Source organism: Sus scrofa, chromosome 14, assembly GCF_054392235.1.
Source record: "Sus scrofa isolate SSC_HxYL_T2T_F1_AM1 chromosome 14, Sscrofa_HxYL_maternal_Yorkshire_Landrace_v2.0, whole genome shotgun sequence".
NCBI classification, from domain to species: Eukaryota; Metazoa; Chordata; class Mammalia; order Artiodactyla; family Suidae; genus Sus; species Sus scrofa.
Genome location: NC_139396.1, coordinates 12,204,501 through 12,230,811, shown reverse-complemented (window position 1 = coordinate 12,230,811; position 26,311 = coordinate 12,204,501). Strand labels below are relative to the sequence as shown.

At 49.9% G+C, this 26,311-nt stretch overlaps 1 protein-coding gene across 1 annotated transcript in view; it reads left to right on the top strand.

Annotated features, from left to right (window-relative positions):
• The window catches only part of LOC146396310 (uncharacterized), a 150,756-nt gene that overhangs the window by 74,786 nt on the left and 49,659 nt on the right, over positions 1 to 26,311 (top strand). Inside the window, exons 10-13 of the mRNA XM_084997529.1 lie at positions 1,487 to 1,620; positions 5,478 to 5,602; positions 14,098 to 14,255; positions 17,279 to 17,399. Of these exons, the coding sequence (XP_084853655.1) occupies positions 1,591 to 1,620; positions 5,478 to 5,602; positions 14,098 to 14,255; positions 17,279 to 17,307 (342 nt within the window). The 5' untranslated portion in view covers positions 1,487 to 1,590 and the 3' untranslated portion in view covers positions 17,308 to 17,399. The remainder of the gene's footprint in view (positions 1 to 1,486; positions 1,621 to 5,477; positions 5,603 to 14,097; positions 14,256 to 17,278; positions 17,400 to 26,311) is intronic.

The following is a 26,311-nucleotide window of genomic DNA, read 5'->3' as shown; positions in this document are numbered from 1 at the left end:
GCCTAATTAACCAAAATATATCAAATTTCCAACATATGTTTTTTTGCTCAGATAAAACAACAGCAAATTTAAGATAAAATGCAAATATGCCTTAAAACTGATCAGAAAATCAGTGGTTCAGTGATTTGCAGTGAGGGGTACAAATCATATGACCTTATACAGCTTCTCTATAAACAGTGTATATGAATTCTAAAAGTGTGGCCTTAAAGATTTTAACATCAAAATTGACGTGTTGGTCTTTAAAAACTTTTTGAATTTGGAGATCCCTCTGTAGCACAATGGCTTCGGGATCTGGCATTGCCTCAGCAGGCATAGGTTTCCTGGGAACTTCTGTAAGCTGTGGGAGTAGCAAAAATGGTTTTTTTTTTAAATTTAATATGAAAGGTTTTAATTGAAACCTTGAGAAATCCCTAATAAATGTATTTTAGCTAATGTTTCTTACGGAAATAAGAATTTTTAAATTTAGTAAACAAATATATGTAGTTGCCATGCAATCATTTTACTTCTATTCTTTCCTACAAATATCAAGGTTCAGCAAAAATGTTCTGTAAAATATTTTAGGCTTTAAAGATGATACCTTACCTGTCACAAATAATCAACTCTGCTGTTGCAGCATGAAAGCAGGCCCAGGCAACACCCAAACAAGTGTGACCATGTTACAGTAAAACTGTATTTACCAAAACAGATAGTGGGCCAGACTAGACCCACAGGCTGGCCTGTGCCAACCCCTATGTGCATAATCTTTTGTCTTTTTTTTTTTCTTCTCTTTTTGCCATTTCTTGGGCTGCTCTCATGGCATACGGAGTTTCCCAGGCTAGGGGTCCAATGAGAGCTATAGCCACCGGCCAACACCAGAGCCACAGCAACGTGGGATCCGAACCACATCTGTGACCTACACCATAGCTCAAGGCATTGCTGGATCCTTAACCCACTGAGCAAGGCCAGGGATCAAACCCACAACCTCACGGTTCCTAGGTGGATTCACTAAGCACTGCGCCACGATAGGAACTCCCATAATCTTTGTTCTTTAAAAGCTTAAATTCTGGAGTCCTACATTCTCAATGCAGAATTTACATTTTCTTAATAAGTTTAAGTTTATTTATGATTGAAAATTAAAGTTTTACATATCTTACATCATTTATGCATGATTATAAATGCCTACATACACACATACACAGGAATGATGATAGAAGAAAAAAAAGGTGGCATATGAAAAAAGGAAGGGCATGAATACTGTGACTTTGTGTATACTAGCTGTTCCCCATATGAAGAAATTAATACTGTTGGCTTTTGTACACTCAAGGAAAATAAGCTTAATTGTGGCTCACAGGAATACTTTCAATTTCCAAGAGTTGTTTTGGACTTTGATTCTGCCTGTAACCATATGCCTCAGAATTTGTGTTAGGTTTTCTAGCAGTATGCTTTGCATTAGCTATGTTCCCAAGTTAAGAAGTACAGTTTCAGCAAGGTACAACTCTTGGCTCAGTTTTGCAGGATGAAGTCAGGAGTGACACAATGTCAAGATGATGAAAAACACCAAATTGGCTGAGGTTTATTGGAGCATCCTTACATCAACCACATCTTCAAGAAATGCAACTGAGATTTGTTCTTGTGGAAATGGTAAGTAAGCCCACCACCTGTTGTGACGGGGAGATCAGTGGTCCAAACACTCTGGCACCCAGCTATTCAGTTACAGAGGATGTCCATGTGTCTTGGGGATTCCTCCAGGTGATGACCTCTCTGTCTGCTTCCAGCTAGCTGAGGTCTGTGTACTCTTATCATAGCTTCAAACCCTCATTATATTCCAAAAGCCATACAGCTCTGATTCCAGTCTGTAACCCATGGATTGTGGAGACAGCTGATGTATGGAGAGAGCACTTAACTTGCTATCATCTATCTGCACCCTTGTAATTTCCCTCAAGGGTAGGGATAATTTGCACACTTGACAAAACTTGCAACTACTACCACCTAATTCTTTTCATGATGTTTTTCCCAAATCGAAGAACATGGGACTGAAAGAAAGGAAAAGAGGAGGGAGGGAGAGAGAGACCAAACTTATTAAGACCCTAGAATGTCAGTGCATCTCTATGCAGAGGGAGATAAAGCAGTGAGTGTTTCTGAAAGGGAAAGGAAAGAAAAAAGAGGGGGAAGGGCAGAAATATGAAGTGTATTGGTCAGGGTTCTCCAGAGAAGTTTCAACCAATAGAAATGTGTATAGGGATAGATATTGGTTCATTTTAAGGAACTGACTCATGAGATTTTGGAGGCACAGTTAACCCAAAATCTGATGGGGAGTCCAGCAGGCCTGCAGTCTCAGGAAAGAATTTTGATGAGTCCAAAAGCTGTCTGCTGGCAAAATTCCTTTTTGCTCAGGGAAGATCATTCTTGGTTCTTTTACAGCCTTCAGCTGCTTTGATGAAACCCACCCATATCATAGAGGGTAATATTTTTTACTTAAAGTGCCCAAGGATTTAAATGTTAATCTAATCCAAAACATACCTTCACAGAAACATCCAGAACATCTGATCATGTATCTGGGCACTGAGCCCCAGCCACATTGACACCTAAATTAACCATCATATAAAGAGAACTCGTGGTGAGGAGAAAGGCATGTGCACAGAGAGAGATGAAGTATGTTTTTCTTCGTTTCTGGTTACTCTGTTCCATCATGTTGTAGCAGGAATACTTGAGTTCCAACTAACTCAAATACTGTAAAATTTACACAAAGAAAATTTCCTGAAATATGTCATAAACTTTCTTTTCTAACCCTAAAGGGTTGGAAGATATGCAAGATCAAAGCAGGAGTCTCTATCTAGTTTTCGTACTTAAAATGTACCTTTCCTCTTTGAGAAATTTAAACTGAATTTTGAGATAGTTATACATCCACATACAATTGTAAGAAATTATAGCGCTCCTGTGTACCCTTCATGGTTTTCACCAGTGGCAACATCTTGCAAAATCATAGTACAAGAGTTTAACAAAATTATTCACGTTGATACAGTCCATCGATTATATTCAGGTTCCCAAGTTTCTCATATATGAATTTTGTGTGTGTATGTGTCTGTGTGTGTCTGTGCATGTATTTACCTCATGCAATTTTATCATATGGATGTATCCATGTATTCACCGCCAAAGTAAAGGCACAAAACAAGAGTTTCATTCCCATAAGGATCCCTCATGTTGCCCTTTTAGTCACACCCACTTTTCTTCTGTCCCCTTAACTTCATCTTTAAGCAAAGGTAACCCTGACTATTTTCTTCCTAATTTTATCAGCTCGAGAGTATTATATAATTGGAATCATACAGGATGTAACCTCTCGGGGTGGGCTTTTTCATTCAGTGTAACTTGCATGGTAATTTACCTAAGTTGTTATTTTTAGCAGCAGGGGACTCTTTTTCATTGCTGAGCTCCTAATATTGAATCAACATTGCATATGAAGAATTACTTCTACTTGGTCATAAGGTATCATTCTATATATACATGATGGATTTAAAATGCTAAACTTTTTGAGAGAGCTTGTGTGTATCTTCATGAGAGATACTCATCTATACCTTTACAGTTTTGTACTTTCTTTGTCTGCTTTTGGTATCAAATTAGTACTGGCCTCATAAAAGATTAGGAAAAGTTTCCTCTTCTAATTTCTGGAAGAGATGATGGACAGTTCTACTTCCAATGTTTTGTAGAATACTTCAGGGGAATCATCTGGACGAGGACATTTATTTAGTTTCCTTAATGATTATGTAACTTTTCAGATTATCTATTTTATCAGGTATGTTGGTATCTGATTTTTGAGGGGTTGTTCCATTTTCTCTAGGACACAATTCATGAGAACAGTAAAACTGTTCATAGTAATCTCTCACTGGCATTTTAATGACTACAGGATCTATCATGAGAGCCCATTTCCCGCCTGATATTGATGATTTGTATCATGTCTATTAGTTTTGTCATAATTACAACAGGTTAATGAATTGTATTTTACCATTTGAAGAATGAAATTTTTTCCATATTTGTTGTTTTTCTGTGTGAATTACAGTGATTTCTGCTTTTATCTCTATTATTTCTATCCATCTCTTTTGAGTTGTTTTTGCTCTTTCAATTTTCTTGAAGTACAAATTTAAACTACAGATTTGAAACATTTCTTAATCGCATAATGTGAGCATTTAGTGCTATAAATATTCCCCTCATCTTGGCTTCAGCAGGGTTCTACAAGTTTGATATGTTGCACTGTTTTCACTTAGTGCTATGTATTTTTTTGTTATTATCTTTGAAATGACTTCCTGCTTGACCCATCGTTTATGACTATGTGGTTAACTTTCAACGTTTTTAGAGGTTCTCCTGTTGTGTGTTATTTAAAAGTGTAGTTTGATTCCATTGTGGTTGAAGAATGTATTCTTCATGATTTCATTTCTCTTGAATGGGTTGAAGTGTGTTTTATTGCTCAGGATAAGGCAGAAGATTCATGAGTACATTAAACAAAACATGTAGAAGTTCCTTCATGGCTCAGGAGGTGAGAGGATCTGGCATTGTCACTGTTAGGGTGTGTAGACATTCTATCATCATGCATAAATTATGTAAGCTATTTAAAGTTTACTTTTCAATCATAAATAAATTCCAACATAGGATATAAAGATAATGTAAATTCTACATTGATAATGTAAGATGCCAGAACTTAAGTTTTAAAAGACCAAGGATTGTGCATGTAGGGGTGAGGGTATACCGGCCTTTGTGTCCAGTCTGGCCAACAGCCTGTTTAGGTAAATACAGATTTGTTTTCACATGGTCACACTTAAAAATAAGTGTTGCCTGTGGCTGCTTTCATCCTACAACAGCAGAGTTGACAATTTAAAACAGATGAAATATAGTCTTTAAAGCCTGAAAATATTTACATTGTGATCCTTTACAAGACATTTTCGCTGACCCCCAATATTTGTAGAATAGAATAGAAGCAAAGTTACTGCATTGCAAATATGTACATTTGTTTACTAAAGCTAAAACTTGATTTCCACAAGAAACATTAGATAAAATATATTCAGGTTTCACAAAGAATTGATCAAAGACCTTATGTATTAAATTAAAACCATTTTTTTCCCTCACTGAAACTGTGGCATATGAAAGTTCCCAGGAAAAACCCTAGATCCTTAACCCTCTTCACTAAAATCAGAAAATTATCACTGGTTATATAATGTCTTAGGACTTCTTTATCAAAAGCTACCTGGGGGTGGAAGCCAGTGGGCTGGTGAGGTTGGGAACACTGAGCTCAACATGATCTAAGTCTCCCCCAAATATATTAACGGGCCATGAAATCTGAGTCACCCATTCCCCCCATTGTTTTGTCCTCACTGGGGTGAAGAGGAAGCTGCCTCCACCATTTTGAACATTGCAACAACACAACTAAGATGATAGGATGCTCCCCCACCCACAAGGCACTGAAGCAGAAAGTCCTATTCTTACAGCGAAGCCTTTTCCTCTCTGACCAGGCAAAACAAACAGGACACCCTGGAGGAGTGGAGGATTCCCCCAGCCTGACATCCGGCCACTTCAGAGAGGCAAAGAGAAACTCTGTAGAGGTAAGGGCTGCCTCCAGCCTCCATTCTCATGACTGGTGAGTGTCCAGAGGGCTGAACGGCACAAAAGCAGCTCTCTATCCACAGAGTGTTCCGGGATGCAGAGCATGGAACCGATGCCCCAGAAGCCCCCTAGCCCAGCAGGCTGGAGAGACAGGGATGATGAGGCTGTCCCTGGGGCTAGTGAGAGCTGTGTGCTCCCAGGAGCAGCCTGGGCATCCTTGTCTCTGTGGAGGAAAGACTTAGTCATTCACCTGTGGATCCAGACTGCCTGGGATCTCACACATGCTTCGTTCTTCTCAGATCCCCTCTCTGTCTTCGGAGGACCCGTCTCTGAGGACACAAGCACATGCAAGACGACAGTGGACCAAGTGCATTTCACAACAGAATGATTTTATCCATGTTTTACATCCCCCATCGCAAAGGAGCTACTGTGCCCACCCACACACACCCAGACCCAAGTCCCCACCACCTAACCCAAGCCACCCACACCCACCTCCTGGCGCTGGTCATTCTGTCTTTCCTCCCCAACCCTATGTCAGGCAGAATGGTTGCTGGTATCTGTAGGAGGCCAAGGCTTCCATGGGGGCTGCCCAGTTGGACTGGCCCTGGAGGGCTGGCCCACCGTTCCTTACTGGCTGCAGTGCCACTTCCTCCTCCTCCGTGTGACACATGGGTCACACCTGCTCCTTTTGGGCTGGGAAGGGTCAACCAGCCCCAGAGCCAGGGTGTGCCTCCCAGAGCCTCGCAGGTCAGCCCTAGGCCTGGCCAGGTCCTCAGCAGCAGCCAGGCCTCCACACCAAGCCCGCTTTCTAGACTTGGCAGCTTCCAGGGGGCCTGAGCTGAGGCCCATTCTCTGGGGCACGGGGGCCTGGGAAGCTTGCTGGGCCCTCTGCCCTGCAGTGCAGACAAGACCCGAGGCAGGGACAGGGCTCTGTGGCAGCCCCCAGGGCAGCAGGCTGTGGTGAAGGCCCAAGAGGAAGGCCAGGCTGGGGAGTTTCTCCTCATCCTCACTGAACCTGTGACCCAGCCCTGGGGCTCCACTAAGAGGAGAGGCCTCCCTGAGAACCTTGCTGGCCCTGAGTCCTGATGGAGGGCCCGAGCGCTTGGTGCCTTGGTGAGGACATGGCTGTGCTGTTCCAGCCTGAGGGGGCTCCTGATATCCTGGAGGGGGCACAGAGCCTTTGTGCCTGAACAGGCCCCTCTCTGTTTGGGGGTGCCTTAGATGGCCATGGAAATCCATCTGGGGTGTACAGGTTTCATCTCTGACCCCAGGCTGTGGGCCTTGCTCGTTCCTCTGGGCATCGTGTTGGGCCACAGACTCTGAAGGTCTTGAGTCCAGGTGGGGTGCCCTGTGATTGGGAGTGGCTGGCACCCCGTGGTCCTCCTCCAAGGCCAGGACTTGTGTCTGCACTAGCTGGTGGGAGAGAGGTGGACAGAGACTGCTCTGCACACCCCAGGGAGAGCCGGGGCTTATAGGCAGGGGGAGGTGAGATGGGACTCACATCCCCAGACAGAGCCTGTGGCCCTCCTGCCTTCCTCCTGCACCTTCTCCCCAGCAGGGTCCTGGCCCTGTCCCCGGCTCCCCTCCTCCCCTTCCATTCCTCCTGCCCTGCACCCACCTGGGCAGCCTCCCGTGTGCAGGGCCTCTCTGTCAGGGGAGGGAGGGACAGAGCCTTCAGGGCCTCCTGCTCTAGGGCCCTCCCCGGCCCTGGCTGACCTGGGTCCTTTCCTCCTGGATTTCCAGGGTCACCTCGGTTGCCCCCCTGCCCCCAGTCTCCCTAGTGTCAGTCCCTCCCCTGGCCACCTCTTCAGGGGAGAGTCCTTCCTCCTGCTCCAGCTCCTCAGCCAGGCCAGAGAGATCCAACTCTGGTTCTGGGGAAAGCAACTCTGCCAGAAATTGGGGGTGAATGACCGCCTCCACCTGGAATGGAAGGAAGAGGCTGTGAGCAGCCTTGGCAGGAGTGGCCTGGGAGGCGGGAAGGCCTGGTAGAAATGTGACTAGCAGAGGCCAATCCAGAGGCCCCCTCACAAAGGGGGAGCTTTCAAACTCCCATAGGTATTGTCTACTCTCACATAAACACACACACACTCAAGCAGGTGCACATGCAGACACATGGGCTCCAAAGCACAAACACATAGGCACTGACACAGATACACAAAGGCCTCCAGAGAGAGAGACACACACACACATGTACAACTTACACATTCACATATACACATCCTATGCACCAAAGTACACTCAGACACACAGGAAGACACACAGATGTCAGGGTCAAGGAGCAGAGCATAAATCCCATTATCCTGGGCCAAAGCCAGAACTAGGGTGCTAAGAGCATCTCTCCCTGGAATCCTGGAGTCTCAGACTCCAGGCCCAGCCCACCTTGGTGTCAAAGTCCTCCTGGGAACACAGCTTGTCCACGTAGCTGAGGAGATCCGGGTCTGGGAAGCAGCCGTCCTCGTCCTGTGGCAGCTCATATCCATCCTCTCGACATTCCATATCTGACTCCCCTGTGGCTGAGGGGCCAGGACCCACCAGTGCGTCCGGGAGGTCCCCATGCTCCCTGCGAGCCTCAGGGGCAATCTCCTTGGGGGCCTTGTTCTCCAGCAGCTGCCAGGCTCTGCGTGGCCTTGGGTGGGTGTGCTGGACCCTGGGGCTGTGTTTCCTTGGAGCACAGGCTGAGGCAGAGCAGGAGGAAGGGAAAGTGAGGGGACCCAGCGCCCAGAAGCTGACCCCTGAGCAGGCACAGGGGAGGGCACTGTTGTGGGGCAATGGATATGCATGTGGGAAGGGGGAGGAGCAGCCAGAGCCTGAGGTTTGGTGGGAGGCCAGATTCAAGTCAGGGACAGGTAAAAGTCAGGTGTGAGAACGTGTGGAACATCTAATGATCAAGGGTCTCCCCACCAGCACACATGTTAGGCAGATTTCACAGGGGCGCCTTAGACAGGGAGGAGGGTGATGAGGTTCTAAATGGACCAGGTCCACACCGCAGAGGGGAAAAGGGGGACAGAGACACCCTCGGGGGCTATCCGTGTTAAAAGACCAATGCACCCTGGAGGGGAAAGGACCAATATGGGAACAGGGACCAGGCCTAGGCCCCTCTTACCTGTACCTTGACCTCCAGGGGGAAGGTGATTCACAGACTGAGTGCCCCTTTTGCAGGATGTGGGTTCCTGAGGAGCCAGCTTTGGTAGAGCTGGAGGAGGCAAGACCTGTGCCCACGTTGTGCAGGACACGTTCCCCATCCTGATCTCATCCTCTGCCTCAAATTGCATGAACCTGGGGGTTGTTGAGGGACAGACCCCAGTGAGAAAACCACCTGGGCTCTGGAGCCCACCCAGGGCAACAGGACCTAGGGGGTGAGGAGAGTGTGTCCTTGGGGCTGTCAGGGCCCTGTGAGGGGCTGTCGCAGCAGGAACTGCTGTGGCAGAGGTCCACGATCTGGGCCTCCTCCTGCCTGACCAGCCCTGGAGCTGGAGGGCATGGCCCAGCAGAGACCCAGGTCAATCTCTGGGACCAGGCTTAGGGACACATGGTGGGCAGTGGGGGCCCCTGCTCATGTGCCCCCTGACCTTGTCTGACCCAAACAATGGAGATGGCCAGTGGCCTGGTCAGACACGTATCGCCACAGAGCCCTTGCCCGAACCCAGAACCTGGGGCTGGGAGTGAGAGTGCGGGAAAGCACGCATGAGACAGGGCCCAGCACAGGCTGGAGTGGGGATCCTACCCTTAGAGGTGAGGCATCTCTTGCCACTGAGAGCTAGCTGCTCCTTTGGTTTTGTTTGGAAACTAGGAGGTTCACATGCAGAAATGACAGGGAGGGCCAGAGACCCATGGGCTTCCCCAGGGATGGCCGGTTGCCCATTCCAGCCACTGCTGATGCAGAGAGGCCTACCACACGCTAGGTCCGTGACGGCCAGGCACCCAGCATGAAGGGGTGCCAGGCTGCCGGGTGGAGTTCTCACCCCTGCACAGCCCCCATGCCTTCAGGGGACCCCCTCCTGGGCTGCCGTGCTCCCCAAGGCCATCCTGAGGCCTCCCCACATCAGCATCACGGTAGGGCAGAGCTCCTGGGACAGGCAGGCTGGAAGAGCCAAGCTCTCCAGGTGGCAGAGGGGATTCTGGAGGCCAATAGGATTTGGGGATTCAGGGAACAGGAGGTGTCAGGTGCCAGCCTCCTCTTGCATTCTCTCTGATTGCTAGCACCATAGCCAGATCCTGCCCTGGGGCCTGCCCATCACCCACCACCCACCCCACCATGTCACCCATGGCCCAGGACCCTGACTCACTTTGCTGCCATTTCATAAAAGGCCATCCTCTGAACGGTGCTTATGCGCTGCCATTCCTGCATGGCCTGCCGCATTCCCTCCTCCAGCGTCATGGTGGGCTTCAGGCGAGCCAGGGTGCGAAGCACTGGGCTGTAAGCCCTCAGGGTCAGTCTCTTGGTACAGCCCAGCCCCCAACTGCCCAACCCCACCCAGCTCCAAGGCCTCCATGGGCCCCAGCCCTGCCAAACCCAGGCTCAAGAGGGGGAGCCGAGGGTGTCTGGAGAGCAAAGGCAAGCCTTCCTGGTGACTGGTGCCACCACCTCCCACTCACCAGAGGATGCTTGTCCACTCCCTGGCTATAGCTGGGACACTCTGGCTGGGGGCGGGTTGCCATCTCATATAAAATGCAGCCCCATCAATGCGGGAGGGCAGGCGCCAGTCTACCAGCTAACAGGTCTGAGAAGCCCAAGGATTCTTCTGCCCAGGTCTCTGCACTAGATGGCCTAGTCCCCCTTTTCGGAGGGACCTCGCGTCTAGGAGGGATGTTCCTGCCAGGTTCACAGCTCTAGGAGGATAGACCCTTGCCCGTCTATCTATGGACAGCTCGACCACCTCCCCGTTCACACTGGACTTCTTCAGAACAACAAGGACCGGGCATGCAGAAAGCTCCGTCCTGGGCCTGAATGTCCTAATCCTTATCTGAAGTGATGCCCACTGGCTGCAAGAGGCCCAGGTCCATGTTGAAAGGAGGTAGCACCAGAGAAGCAGGTCCCATTCAAACTCTGGCTCCTCACATCCGAGCAGGACCCTCTCGGACTGCTCTCCTGCACTCAATGTTATCATGGCAGTACAGAAAGTGAGACAACTGGTCTTGCTTGGTGGTGGTAGCTGAGCTAAGGCATGGACGGGATGTCATGGACTGGACGTGGGACACATCTGAGTGCAGACGTGCCTCCTCATAGCATGGACATTGCTGTCAACCCTCCTTCTCTCGAGGTGAAAGGATGCCTGGAAACCTAAGCAGGGAGTCCATGCCAAGGTCCTGTATATGCGAAGGCTCCAGCTGAGCTAATGAGGGTCTGAGAGGTCACTTACATGAGAAAGCAGGAGAGAGCTTCCGCATCGGGGCTCTGGGGCAGGTGGCTGCGGGCCAGGGACTTGAAGCGCTGCCAGCGTCGGAAGTTCTGATAGACGCTCTTATGGTGAGAGGCGTCCTCCTGAAGGCTCGTGTGCTGGGAGGCATGCAGGCTGCCTGCCCCAGAGGTGCCATGTGGCCACGGCCCAGAGGTCCCTGGGGGCAGGATGAAGGCCATCTGGGCAGCTGGCGATGCCGCTTGAGGAGGAAGGCCTGGGGCCAAGCCTCCCTTGCCAGCCTGAGCTGCTGCAATAGCTGGGGCAGCCACCCCGCTGTCCCCCACAGGGCTTGCTATGCAAAGGGGTGCAGGACACAATGCACTCCCCATGAGGGCCCTGGAAGCATTCCCATTGAGGGGGGCCTGAGGGCGCCCAAAGGCCTGAGACTGGTGGGGCAATGCTGACCTCCCTCCTGACCAGACTGGGACAGGGATGTTGCCAAGCCCTGGGGCAATGGGGCCATGGTCAGCAGGAGTCACCCGAGGTGTCATGGGGTGAGGTGGCTGCAATAGGGTGCTGCCAGGCAGGAGTAATGGGGCCATGGGCGGTGGCAGGTGCTGCTCCCAAGCTGGCTGGGGTTGGGAGCCAGGAGTGGGGGGAGGATAGGAGCGTGAGGCCCCAGGGGGCATGACCACATCCGTGCCCAGCAGTGGAAATGCTGTGGAGAGAAAGGAAAGGGGTGAATGGAAGAGGAGAATGGGTGACATGGACGGAACCTCTCTGGGGACTCAGAAGGCACACCTCAGTGGGAGAGGGCATTTGGCCCGAGGAAGCTGTGTGTTGTGCAGATGTCGTGGAGGGATGTTCATGGTCTTGACCCCCGCACCCAGTTCCCTGCCCCTGTCTACCGAGAAATGCTCCGCTCAGCAGCAGGGATTGGAGAGCCTCCCTGAGGAGCTCCCTGACACCTCGTCCTCACAGGCTGTCCCCACGTCCTGCACCTGAGAGGACATCTACTCTGTGCATGCCCCACAGCAAGGTCACTGGCAGGTAAGGGCCTTCTCCAAGGTCCTTCCAGGCACCGTGAGGCCTTTGATGGACCTCCACTGCCTAAAGTCGAAGGGCCTCACATCCTCCTCAACCCTTCCTCTCGGGATGCTCAGCACACATCTGTTCTGTCATACTTTCCTGACCTCACACAACACCTCTCAAAGGCTGTGAAGATCGCTCTGCACACAGAACCCTTAGACAAACACAGAACAGCCCCACCAAGCATGCACCTGCCTCTCCGAACCACCCAGAGTGGACACTTCACAGGGGCTAAGGTGTGCCACCCCATCCCGATGGCCCTGAATCCCTCCCACCATGCAGTTCTGCTCCTCAGAGAGAAGTCTGAGAAGTCGGTGTGTGTCCCCTGCATTTTTGCCACTTCCCATCCAGGGTTGGCTTCTGAAGATGAGCAGGGGCCCAGGGCGGCTCATGTGACAAGGGTCATGGGAGTGGAGGCTGCCTGTGGTCCTTCCCCTTCCAGCTCCCAACAATGGAAAGTGAGGACAACCTGAGAAGCACGCAGGAGTCAGGTGCCATTGTGAGAAAACCGCCCATTCAGGAGAAGGAGGTACATACCACGAGGCACCGAATTGACCTCCACAGGTGTTCTAGGAGGTTTCAGAGTAGCAGACTAGATCATCTTCCTGCTTCTGTGCTACACTGCTTCACCCCCCCCTTTACAAAGGAAGCAGCCTTCATAGGCATACCACATGCACCAGCCTCTCTCCACATGTAGTAGTAGTGACTTGAAATAGGAACACACTCTTCATCTCAAAGTCAGGCCTCAAAGTCAGGCCTCTGCCGTGAGCCACCTGACATGCTGCGCCATGTCTGCAGAGACATATTTCCACAAAAGGGAAACCAATACAGTACACCTGAGGCCCACGAGTCCTAGCTTGGGTGAAGTCCCCTGGTTGCCCATCCCTTGTGGGATCCAAGGCCACAGTTGCCTGACCTGAGAAGTGAGTTCTGGGGAGGATGGAGGGAAACGTTCTGGGCCGTGGCAGTGAGAGTCACATCCTGCCCAGCTCAGAGCAGACCCTTTCCTGAGCATGTGGCCACAGACAACACCCACCAGCACTGAATCATTTTCTGACTAAACCCTCCCATTCCACGCCCCCATTAGCCAGAGTATGCGCCAATTCCAATCCCTTAGAGAGGTCTGGTGAGGCGAGCTTCAGATGCCTGAGGACCACAAGGTGGGCTAGGCTTTCCCCATGACCCACCCAGGGCCAGCCACAGGACACTGGCTACACACACATTCCAAGTGGTTTGTCTCCCTTCTAGAAACCGCTAACCTGCCTGCTGCCATCCAGCCTCCCCAACCAGAGCATGGCCTCTTGAACCACCTCCAAGCAGCTGTCCTCCCCAGGGCAGCCTCAGGTTTCTACAGGCTCCCCAGCTGAGATGTCCCTGGGGTGCAGTGCTGTCGCCTTCCTCTCCTTCGGTCCAATTCCATGTCCACAGTGAAGTGTCCCAACGGAAACCCAGGCATTTGAGGGAGGCCCTTTCTCTTGGAAAACAGCCCCTGTCTAGAGGCTTACCGCCTTCTGAAGCCATTCCCACAGGCATGGGCCTGGACCACCACGGGCTGGTGGCCTCAACGTGGACAGTCCAGAGCAGGACCCAGCGAGGGACCTGCCCCAACAGATGCTCAGGACGCAAGTAAAGGAGCCCAAGTTTGAATCTCAACAGTAGAATGCGGGCCTCCAGTCATTCTGCAGTGTGGGAGGGGCCGAGGGCAGGTGAGCCTGGGTGGGGGTGGGGTGCCATTCCATGCTGGCCTCTGCAGGGAGGCAAGAACCAGACGTTTCTTCCACCTTATGCAGGGGCCAGACAATTGTCCAGTGCCTCGTCAGGCAATGTATGTGTTGGTTTTCAGAGTCACAGCACCAAGGTTTGTCTTGATGTTCCCTTTCCCTTTGTTAGTCATCAACTTGTTTGTTGTCCTTCAACCCCCTCAGCTTCCGTCCTGGCTCCAGGCTCCCTTCCCCAGAGGCCAGACTTTCTGAACAAAATTCACCTTTTATCATCTGATAACCACGTGGGTTTTCATGGCCACCTGGAACCTAATGTTTATGGTTTGGCTTCTCTCAGCAGACCCACCATTTGTGATTGGTGTGTGTCCGTCTTTCCTAAGGAAGCCGTCCTTGTGTGCCAATCAGCATCCAGCAGGACCCACCTTCCTCATGTTCCCTTGTGCTGGAAAGGCCCAGCCTATCCAAAAAGCCGCTGCACAGCCCACGTGTCCAAGACCAGAGATCAGTCTGTCGTGTCTCCCGTATGATGACATTGCTGGTAAGTCTTGGAGCTTTTCCCTGTTAAATGTTTGAATGTAACATTTTCCACAAATCCTCCCTTCTCAGGGATCACAGTCCACGTGTGCCGAATAGCATATGGAGTGCTGAGTCCTCCTCTCCCCTCTTTCCCCTGTCCACTCAGTGCTCGTTCCCACCAGGGATCAGAGATTCCTCTTTCATTCACATCTTTTCAGAGATCTTTTGGGCAAGCAACTTTGACTGCCATCCGTTTGCCTTTGCAGGTAGTATTCCTTTGTCTCTGGTTGAAATGTACCATGTGCACAGGGAACTCCATCTTGGACTTGTGATGGAAAAGGTTGGGGGATAATGTGAGAAAGTGATTACATATGTATCCTACATAGATATATATGTATCATATATCATATATACATACATCTGTTTGTACGACAGGGTCCTTTGGCTACGCAGCAGAAGTAGACAAAACATTGTAAATCAGCTGCAGTGGAAAACCTAACCTCTTGTAAGATCAAAGAGGTCCTCTTGAGGTAAAGTAAAAAAGGAAACGAGAAAATTAAATGGCGTCCCCGTAGACCTGAGTATCTTTCCTTTTGTTGCCTTCCTACTGATATCGTGGCTCCTCTGTTACTGGATGCATTTTTAACATGGGAGTTCCTCCATGCTTTTGAAATTCAATGTACTGAAAGGGCAGAGTGCTCAAAGCCAGGCAAAAACAATAGTAAATGTGCAGCTCCATTTGAGTTTTTCATTTCCCATACACAGTGCCTGCATTTAGCCTGACCTGTGTCCCGTGCACCATTTTGGACATATCTTTACTGCAAGTACTTTCCCTGTGTATCTGAAATTTACCTTTCCCTCGGAATCAGCATGCATCTGGCAAGACTCGCCCATAAGGGTACCATATTAGGCTACAGGGAGTGGGCAGTTCTTGAGGGGAGGAGAACTTGGAGTGGAGACCGAAAGGTGCATTTTGGTCCAACCCAAAAGAAAATGGCAAAGGGACCCCAAATCTGCAGGCTCTTTGGATGAAATGGCAATGGAAGAGCCAAGATATACTATTGCGTCTTTGAGCTTTATGTGGTTAAGGACAGAAGTAAGGGAGGAGAAGACAAATTCTTCTCTTTCCTTATGTGAAAGAAGGAGAAGTGTGTGTGTGGGGGTCTCTTGGTTTAATTGCTTTCTCTTTTGGGGGACACACGTGCTGCCTACGGATGTTCCTAGGCTAGGAGTCACATCAGACCTGCACGAGCAGGCCTCTGCCATAGCCAGTGCAATGTGGGATCCAAGCTGCATCTGGGACCTACAGCACAGCTCAGGGCAGCCCCGGATCCTTATTCTACTGAATGAGGCTGGCATGGTGTGCATCCTCACAGTTCCTAGGGGGTTTATGTCTGCTGAGCCATGATGGGAATTGCTGGCTTTTGTAGGTGTGAAAACATCGACTGCCCGTGATGTTGGGTGTGCCCTTTGACACAGTGCCAGCTTTTTATCCACCAATGTCCAATCTCCACGTGTCCAAACCCACTCGCATCAACGTCCTCCCCAGCAAGCCCTGCTTAAGAGCTGGTGCATTTCCTGTCTGCATCCCATACCCTTGCTCTTGAGAATCGAGGCTCGTCCTTGCCTGTGGTGCTGTCTGCATGGGAATCAACGTAGCATCCCTGACACAGCCAAACAGAAACACACCTGAGGAAACGTTCAGATTGGGAGGTAAGGTCAGCTTATCACGATGCAAGTGATAGGAGTGCGTATGTCCGTCTTGTGTGGTGAGAGGCGAGGTCTCGGGAACATCATCAAGGGAGGTGAGGGGTGAAAACCTCCCAGGACTGCAAGCAAATCTCTTGGGAGGCAAGAGTCCCTGTGTGCAGTAGCAGAAGTACAATTCCTCCTGCTGTTAGGGTGTTGGGCAAGGAAGGAGAGGTTGAAAGGATTGTTGCAGATTGAGAAAAAGGACTTGTGTGGGTGCTTCCGAAGCTTCTTGCCCCTTGCAAAGGAACATGGACTCCAAAGAGGGTGAGAAGCTGAGGCGAGAGTATCTCCTGCAATGCCATGGTGAGCTTTGTAGGAGGAAACTCTGGATGGGGCACTGCAAAACTGAGCACCATGGGAATAGGGCTCTCTATTGGAGCTTTTACACTGAAGAAACATTTCAAGGGTTTTCAAACAAGACCTTCATATGAGAAGATTGCTGAGGCACCCATTGTACCCAGGAATTCAGGAAGGCCAGGCATCCTTGTTGCTTCCTCCCCTTCTTCAGCCACTCCTGCAATTTGTTGCAAGATTCTCACGCATAGCTCAGATGTAGTATTTGTGGGGGTTTCTTGTTTGGTTGGTTTTGAATTGTTCTTCCCCCAAGACAATGGTTTTACTACTGTACAGCATGGTGACCCAGGTACACACACATGTACACATTCTAGTCTCTCCCATGAGCATGCTCCATCACAAGTTCCCAGTGCTACACAGCAGGATCTCATTGCTAATCCACACCAAAGCCAATCCTTTGCATCCCTTCACCCCAAGCTCCCAATCCACCCCACTCCCTCCCCAGATGCTGTATTGGCATTAGTCTTCTCAGGGACACTGACACAAAATTTGCATTGTGGAAACGAGGTGCTCCCAAATCGTCCATGATTTTTGACTGACTTTGGATTTCTGAGGGCCACATCCATGGCATCGGGAGATTCCCAGGCTAGGGGTCCAATCAGAGCTGTGGCCCCTGGCCTATGCCAGTGCCACAGCAATGCCAGATCCCAGCCGTGATGGCAACCTACACCGCAGCTCACCTCAACACCCGAACCTTAACCCAACGGGCGAGGCCATTGGTGGAACCCGCAACTTCATGGTTCCTAGTCAGATTCGGTTCTGATGCACCATGACACGAACGCCTTCTGTTGTTCATTATCTTATACTACTTCAGACCCCTACATCCCGACATCGGAGAGGCAGAGGTTGTCAAATCAGCGGCACTGTAATGAGGGAAACCAGTCATGGAAGTGGGTGTCTCAACGTCCTTTGGACCATGAGCTCTGATTGTTCCTGCAGAGAGCTTCGGGGCCGGCACTGGCGGCTGAGGAGAAACATCTCTGGAGATGGATCACTAGCATCAGGAGACAGTGAACCTTCCACTCCCACATGGAAATTGAAAGGCACCGAGAGATCCCAGGTTTGTGTCTTGTGGACGTTTCAAGTCTGTGCCCTTGGGAGCTCTGGGTGTCATCATATAGATGTAAGGGTCTTGAGAGGTATCCTGTGGAGGAAAAAGTGCTCTGATGTTGCCACAGACCAGAAAAGGGATCTGAGGGTTGAAGTTTCTTTGGCGAGCATTCCCAAGTCAGGTGGGTATGTTGAATCTGCTGCTACTTCTTTGTGGGTGGATGGCCACCTGAACTTCCATGATGTCGTGCCAGACGTAGGGAGGGAGAGGAATAGTGTTCCCAAAGTACCTGCTGTCTTGTGGCTGGCCAAGAGGGTCACGTTTAGCTCACCAGCATAACCAGGACAACCAGAACCGTACAAAGGAGACACACCTGTGCACCAACCTTAATTGAACAAGCTCCATGTATTAAAGAAAGACATGAAGAACAAACATGCGTGGAGAATCGAGGCATTTGGAAATTCTCTAGGCATGCCGACAGGAGAAGAGAGGTTCATAGATCTCCAATTGCGTGCTAGAATGGTTCTTTAATGGATCCATCCAATTTGCTAGGGGAAAGACCCTTCTCTTTGTAGACAAGCAAATCCCAACCCAAAGAGTCCACACAGCCTAAGGTACTGTGGCCCAAAGGGCATGAATGTCCTTGGCCCACTTTGAGGATTCTGTGCTTAGGCTGGATCTCTGCAAACTCTTGTATGGGGATCCTATCTAAATGCATGGGTTTCACCGATGCAGTGTGACCGTGGGGGCTCATCTCCCAAGAGATAGGGTTTAAGAAGAGATGGCCACTGAAGCTCCCAGGGAGAAGACAACCCCAGAGAGATTTCCAGCGAATGCAAATCCTCCATGACATTCCTGTCTTGGAGGGAGCTCCTGGGCCAGCTCTTCTGATGCTTCTTTCCCTCCCTCCTCTTCCCACCTGTCCACTGCTGTCTGAGCTGTTGTGCACAGAGACTACCATCCTCCAACCGCTCCTAGTGTCTGTTGAGGAGGGTCCGCTTGGGTAGTCAGTAGCGCACGTGGGAGCAAAGAGGGTGGTTTCCCAAGGGGTGGCCTGCCTGAGGGTGGGGCCCATCATGGTGGCCTTTAGCGTTCATTCCATGACAGCCCTGCTAAGGAATATGGGGACTCTTCAGCCATTGGGTGTGACTGCTCTGTGCTCTTGTGCACGCTGCAGACTCCTTGTGCCTTCCTCCATGTGGGTTCACGCCCGCATGGAGCTCAGGTCCGGAGCAGTGTTTCCACCACAGCTTTTAGCAGCACTGTGGATCAGGCTGCTGGGAGACTTGAGGGACTGTGGGGCCTATGCAGGCAGGGGACTAAAGTGTGTGAGTGATTAAAATGGGTGGCATTCCAGTGTGCCCGCCGTTCCAAAGCGTAGGAGAGCTTGAAGGAAGAATTTCCAATTTGAAAACCCTCATGGGGTTCACAAGAAGTAGCTCAGGGCACGGGAAAAGGAGTGAAGATGTACCATCCAGGCTGCTAGTTTCGCTGGTGTCTTCCTTTTTCACATACCAATGTCAGTCAGCACTTCTGTTCAAAGGGCATGCTTGGGTCTCTGTTGGGGGCAGCCTTGCTGAATGTAGTGCTGCTCACCTAGTTGTAGTCGGATGTAAATCGTGATGGATTTGCAAGCCTAGGGGGGATTGGTACAAGACCACCTGGTTGTGGGGAATCTGGTAATCCGTCAAATGTGAGGGTTGGTTGGGTTTTGTCTATGGATATGTGTGTAAGGGGAGATCATGCCTGTGTTTGGGTGAGCGTTTGTCTTTGGAGGGTGCTGAGATGTAACAGAGGCATAGTCCAGGAGCTGGCGTTTAGGTGTTTGTAAGTTGGTGTTCAGGGGCCTATTTTTCATGGATGTTTTCCGCCATGAAGTTGGGGATTGTGTGTCTCCTGGTGGACTTGGTAGGATTATCTGCCTAGGCCTCAGGGCAATGTTAGGGAAGTCCAGGGGCCGATCTGTGTATTTGTACCTTTGGGGCCTGTAGTGAAACTTCGTGGTTGGGACTTGACCCCAGCCAAAATTGAGAGTGGGACTGGAATCTACCTTGCCCTCAGCTTGGCACCTGAATCCAGGATCCCAGGTTCAGAGAGGATTCGAGCGCACAGACTTCTTCTTTTTGGTGGCATCTGCCCCATGTGGAGTGCTACAGCAGCAATCGGGACCACTGCAGTGAACACTCAGAATCCTTAGCCTTCCGTGCCACAAAAGAATGCCTCGACCTGCTCAAACCCACTGTCTTTGCACTGTCAGACCCCTCACCAGGTGTCAGGATTTGATGAAGCTCTGGTTCTTCTGCTTCGTGGCAGGAAGCATTTGGCATGAAGCAAAGCCCCAGGTAAAGAGTGAGTTTAGGAGCATAAGACCCTGGGGGGAGATACGCGTAAGCTGGCCAGGGAGCAGAGCAGCCCCAAGAACCAAGAGAGCTACATTTCTAGAATGCAAGGCCCAGTGGGGAGGGGAGAAGACTGCCTTCTTCCTCATTGGAGGGTGGATATCAAGGCTTCCATCTCCAGCTCCTCCTTGTGCCCTATATGGATGGTGTGCCCTGGGCTGTCACAGTGCTTGTTCAAATCGGTGTGTATTCCCAGGCGTTTGGTCATATATCAACTGGGGTAATTCATCTCAGGTTTCCATCTACTGTCCTCTTTTACCTAGGCGTGTCCCCTCTCCCCTGAGTTTCTGTCTGGGTGAGGTGCAGAAATGCTCCTTGTCCAGGACTCTTCTCTCCTTGACCTCATGCAGCAGGACTCGATCTCCACATCTGTTGTCTTGTGCTTGAAGTCTTGGGGGTTGTGTCTTGAGCGTGTCTGGCACTTCGATGCATCTGGTCTTCCTTCAAGTCGGGTAAGTCATGGCTGGGTTCCTTCTCTTGAGTGATCTTCAGCTTTAGACCATTTCAAAGACCCCTTGAAAGCTTGTCTTTAACCCATCCCCATGGGCGGTTTCTGCTCTTTAAGGATCCTCCTCTGTCCTTCCCTTTAGGATGAATATTTGTGTGTTCATGGCCTGTCATACGGCTCTTTGCTTTTTTTGTGTGTAGCACATGTTCCAGAGCCGTGCATGTGTCTTTTGATGTGCAGAGGGCGAGTTGGCCTATCTTCTGGGACAGGTCAATGCTATATAGGTCGGGGTGCCGTATTGGTATGCTTCTGGATTCTGCATGCTGGAAGAGTGCATGCCCTTGGATGGAGCCTTGGGGAGTGTGGGTTTATGGATATGCGGAGGGTGTTATATGCGTGTTTGGAGGAAAGGACGTAGGGTGCTAGGTTTGCACCTGTGTCGTGTACTGAGTAATTGCGGGTCTGCTTGGATGTTTTGGAGAGTTGTGTGTATAATGCGTTTGAGTGTGTATTCCAGGGGCATGGGCATTTGGAGGCATATTCGCTGGGGCTATGCCCTTGTAGTTTTCAGGAGGGACATGTTAGGCTTATATATGTGGGGACGTGGGGAAGTGTGTGTCTGCTGGAGAGATGAGGTTCTGTGTTTCTACAGGGGCGTGGGAGACGTGCATTTCTTGGTGTGAGAAATATGTGCTGTGGTTATGTGTTACGAGTTTGCAGATGGATGAGCTGGGTCCTAGGATCATTGGATATGTGGAAGTCATTTCCTATGTGGTTTGCTGGCGATAGGTCCATGTGTCCTACGTGTGTCTACTCGTTTGTGTGTCTATCACCAGGTGCATGAATGACCAGGTTGTGTTCCTATGGTATGGAGGTGTTGGGAGTGTGCCACGTTGCTTCTTGGCAGAATGCCGAGGTGTTTCTACAGGTCCTAGGTACGAAGAGATGGTGTGTCCACATTGAGGGTGAGGGCTGAAATGCATATGCAGTTGACACCCACACAGGTGCAGTGTCCTGGCAGGGCGGTTGTCTTCTGGAGTGGTGGCACCATGTCTAGTGTTTGGGGCATCTGTATGTTCAAGGGTTGGGAATATTTGTCTGTGTGTGTCCATAGGTGTTTGAGACGTGTACATGTGTATTAGTACGTGTAGGCGGATTGTGGCTGTGTGTGTATTTGAGGTCCTGGGGCTTCTGTAGTATGTATTTGGAGGGATGTCAGAGGTAGGTGTGTGTGTTTGGAAACAAAGAAATCTCATAGGCGATGTGTGTGTGTTCTGGAATCCTGGCCTAGAAGTCCTGTAGGGCTGTGGCCTTGCCTATGGGCTGTCCGTGAGATGACTGTGTAGGAGCTGGTGGTAGTGAGCCTGTATATGAGGTAGTCATTGTGTACCACTGGTCGGTGTTTGTGTTCAGGCCCCTGTTGGGTATGTGCATGTGAAGACCTCAGGTGGTATAGTTTTGTTTGTGGGGAAGTGGGTGGAGTGGGGGTTTGGCCTTTCCTTGTCTTTTCAGGGCAGACCCATGTCCTTTGGAAATGCCCTGGCTATGGTGGAATTGGCGCTGCAGCTGCAGCTGCCAGCCACGGCCACAGCAAGGCCAGATCCGAGCTGCATCTGGGACCTGCTCCATATCTGAAGGCAATCCTGGATCCAGGGATTGCACCTGCCTTTTCTCCTATACGGGTCAGGTTCATTCCAGTGTAGCCACGACGGGAATGCCTGCTGGATGTTTTTTCCTCACAACGTCATTTTCAGTTCTTGGCATCAGCCCAGTCATCTTTTCTAGGTCATCGGAGTTTAGTCTTGGCAGATTGTACTTTGCTAGGAAGGTGTCCATTTCGTCTAGGAAGTCTGTTTTCTTGGCATAGAGTTGCTTTTAGTAGTCTCTTCTGATCCTCTGTATTCTGGGATGTCCATCGGAAGCTGGCGTGCATTTTGATGGTTATTGATTTGAGTCCACTCTTTTTTCCCTGATGAGTCTGGCTAAGGGTTTATCCATATGGTGGATGTATTCAAAGAAGCAGTTGTAGCTGCATTGATCTTTCCGATGGTTTTCTTCGCTGCTCTTTCCTTTCTGCTCTGATCATTAGGATGTCTTTCCTTGTGTTTGTCTTTCTCTGGTTGCTTTGGGCGTAAGGCCAGGTTGCTTGTTGGTGGTTTTCCTTGTTGGCTGAGGTAGGCTTGTATTGCTGGAAAGGTCCCTCTTCGATCTGCCTTTGCTGCATCCCATAGGCTTTGGATTGTTATGTCTTTGGTGTCACTTGCTTCTTGGGATCTTCAGATTTCCTCTTTGGTTTTTGCAGCGCTCCCTTGGTTGTTGAGTAGCATGTTGTCGAGTTTCCGTGCGTTGGTGTTTGTTGCCGTTGTTTTCTTGGTGGTTGATTTCGAGCCTCATAGCGTTGGGTTCATACAAGCTGTGGGATAGGATTTCCATTTCCTTCCATGTACAGTGGCTTGCTTGGTGACGCAGCATGTGATCTGTCCTAGGGAATGTCGGGTGTGCCCTTGAGAGGAGTGTGTATCCTGCTTCATTGGGATGGAAAGCGCTCTACCTATGGAGGAAGTGCCCTGTGGTCCAATGCATTATTGAAGGCCTGGGTTCCCTTGTTGATTTTATGTCTGGAGGACCCGTGCGTTGATGGGAGTCGGGTGGGAAGGCCCCCTGCTCTGACTGTGTTAGTGTCCATTTCTCCTTTTACGGTTGTAGCAGTTGCCTTCTACATTGCGGGGATCCTGTATTGGGTGCATATAGGTTTCCAATTCCCATCTCCTCTCCTTGGATTGATCCTTGACCGTTACGTAATGACCTTCTTTGTGTCTTATTAATATGCTTTATTTGAAGGTCTCTTTTGTGTGATGGGGGTGTTTCTACTCCGTCTCTCTTTTAATTCCCACGCACGAGGAATATTTTCTTGCATCCTCTCACTTTCAATTTGTATATGTCCCTGAAAATGAAAGGGGTCTCTTGAAGAGAGCAGGTCTACCTATCTGTCTATCCCTCTACCTATCTGGATCGAGATCGAGATGGAGATCGAGATGGAGAACGAGACGGAGCTCTCGATCTAGACCCAGAGAGAAGGAGATGCGTCTTCTTTTTGTATGCATGCAGCCAGTCGATGTCTTTCGGTTGGGGCATTTTGTGCATTTGCATTGAAGGTGCTTCTTGATCTGTATGTTCTTATGGCCATGTTATTAGCTGTGTCAGATTGGGTTTTGTTGGTCTTTTCCCGTCCTCCCTTGTTCTCTGCTCTTGTGGTTTGATGACTGCCTCTAGTGGGGTGTTTGTTGGGTGTTTTTTGATTGTTCTTTCCCCGAGACAATTTTTTCCACTGCCCAGCATTGTGACCCAGTTCCCCATACATGTGTAATTCGTCTTTGTTTGATTATCTTGCTCCATCATAAGTGATTCGACCACGTTCTCAGTGCTACACAGCAGGATCTCCTTGCTAATCCCTTCCAAAAGCAGTCGTTTGCATCCAATAACCCCAAGCTCCCCATCCATCCCACTCCCTCCCCTCGCTCTAGGCAACCACAAGTCTATTCTCCAAGTGCATGAGTTCCTTTAGGTGGAAAGGTTCCTTTGGGCTGTATATGAGACTCCTCATATGAGTGATGTCGTATGGTAGTCGTCCTTCTCTTTCGGACTTCCTTCACTCAGGATGAGAGGGTCTCGTTCCATCCATGTTGCTGCAGATGGCATTAGGGTGCTCTGTTTTATGGCGCAGGAGTATTCCATTGTGTGTATATACCGCGTCCTCTTTGGCTCTTAATTGTTATTTCCCCGATACAATCTTGTTTTCTACTGTACAACGTGGTGACCCAGTTACACATACCTGTAGGCATTCTATGTTCTCACATTATCATGCTCCGTCAAACGTGACTAGACATTGTACCCAGCGCTACACAGCAGGATCTCATTGCTAATCCATTCCCAAGGCCATAGTGGGCTGGCATTAACCCCAAGCTCCCCATCCACCCCACTCCCTCCCCCTCCCCTCCCCCTTGGCCACCACAAGTCTATTCTGCAAGTCCATGAGTTGCTTTTCTGTGGAAAGATTCATTTGTGCCGTATATGAGATTCCAGATATAAGTGTGTGGTATCCTCTTCTGGAATGGATCCCTTAACCGTGAACTAGTGTCCTTCTTTGCCTTTCTCGATGGCCTTCGTTTTAAAGGCGATTTTGTTGGATATGAGCAGCGCTACTCCTGATCTCCTGTCTTGTCCATTGGCATGAAATATCTATTCACATCCCCTCCCTTTCAATCTATACGTGTCCTTTGCCCTCGGGTGAGCTTCTCTAGGCAGCAGATTGAAGGTTTTTGCTTTGGTACCCAATCTGGCACTCTGTGTCTTTTGATGGCAGCATTCAGTCCCGGAACAATTCAGGTGGTCATTGATAGATGTCTCTTGATTGCCATTTGAAGCCTTGTTTTCCCGTTGAGTCTATGTTTCTCTTTTCTTCTTTCTTTTCCTTTGGGTGGATGGGTTCCATTGATTCTCTGCTGGAGTCCTTTCCTTTTCCGATTTTTGAATGTAGTGTTGGCTTTTGGATTGGGGTTGCCCTGTTTGGTTGTTATGCTAACCCCTTCGTTTGTCTGCTGACTTTAGCCTGACCATTACATAGGACCAAACGCATCATTGAACCAAGACAAAGGATCTACATTTTCTTCCATTCCTCGCCCTCATTGTATGATTTGATGTAGTTTATTTCATTTTATGTTTTTGACATCTTCATGGTTAGATCTGTATGCTGGCTTCTCTAAGTCACTGCTTTCCAATGGTTTTTTTCTTTTTTCTTTTTTTGAATTGGAGAAGCCTTAGAGTATTTCTTTCAGAATGGGTTTTGTATTGCAGTACTCTTTCAGTGTTGGTTTGTTGGAGAAATTCTTGATTTCCCCTTTGATTTGAAATGATAGTCTTGCTGGATAGGGTATTTGGAAGAGGCAGATTATTTGTTCTTTCTTTCAGTGCTTTCAATGGTCTCGCCACCCCCTTCTGACCTGGAGTGTTTCTGTAGAGCAAACTGCTGATAACCTTATTGGGGTTCCCTCATCATGAATGCCTTGCTGTTCTCTTACTGCCTTTGGCCTCCTCTCTTTCTGTTTCATTTTGGCCATATTTATCAGAATAGGTCTTGCTGCGTGCCTGTTTGGGTTCAACTTGTTTGGGGCTCTTTGTCCTTCCCGTATCTTGCTATCACTCTCCTGTAGTTGTTGCTGTAAAACCTCGATTGCAGGACTCCCTGTCGTGGTGCCCTGGAAACTGGCAATGGCCCCTGCCCCTCTCCCCCAGCCACAAGGACCAGACCCTCCCTTTGGCTGATGACATGAGGAGATTTCCCACCAGCTGGCCCGGCTCTGAGCTCACTAACTCTAGGAAGTCCTTGCCACTCTGTTTCTAAACCCCACTGACCCCCTGAGCAAGACCGGCTGCCTCCAAGAGGCCTGGGTATGGGCATCTTCTGAAAAGGCTCAACCAAGCCCTTGAGAGAACACCAGATGTCTAAAGGAATGAGAAAGGAAGAGGGTCCCGGTTAGGGGTGTGCTGGTGCAGCCCAGGGCCTTGCCAGAGCTGAGGTCTGCAGGGGCTTGAGCTGGCCAGGCTCCACTCCCACACCAGCTCTCTTGGGCCCTGTTGGTACATATGCCCCTTCTTGGCCTTGGACAGTGCCTTCTTCTGGACCTGCAGGGGTTCTCCAGGCACAGAGTCCCATCTGCTGATAGATTGAAACCTGTGATTGTCCTGAGGGTCAGTCAGGAGCTCCCTCCATCAGGACGCCCGTGCCTGCCTGCATGGCTTACACAGGCTCATCAGCCATGGGATGCCAGGGTTTGGAACTTCCCAGAAGTACAACTGAGTGACTGTGCATGGCAGAGACTCCTCTGACCTAGCTCTGTTGCTTGCAGCCTAAGTCCCCTGTCCTCCGAAGGGTGGTCCCAGGAGGGTGCCCTCATCTGTGACCTCCCTTTTTCAGGGTGTCTCGTGGGGATTGCCTGCTGGGGCTTAGATGGCTGACACGCCCCCTACCCCAGCATCTTCACCAATATCACCTGCTTCTCCCATAGGACTGATTA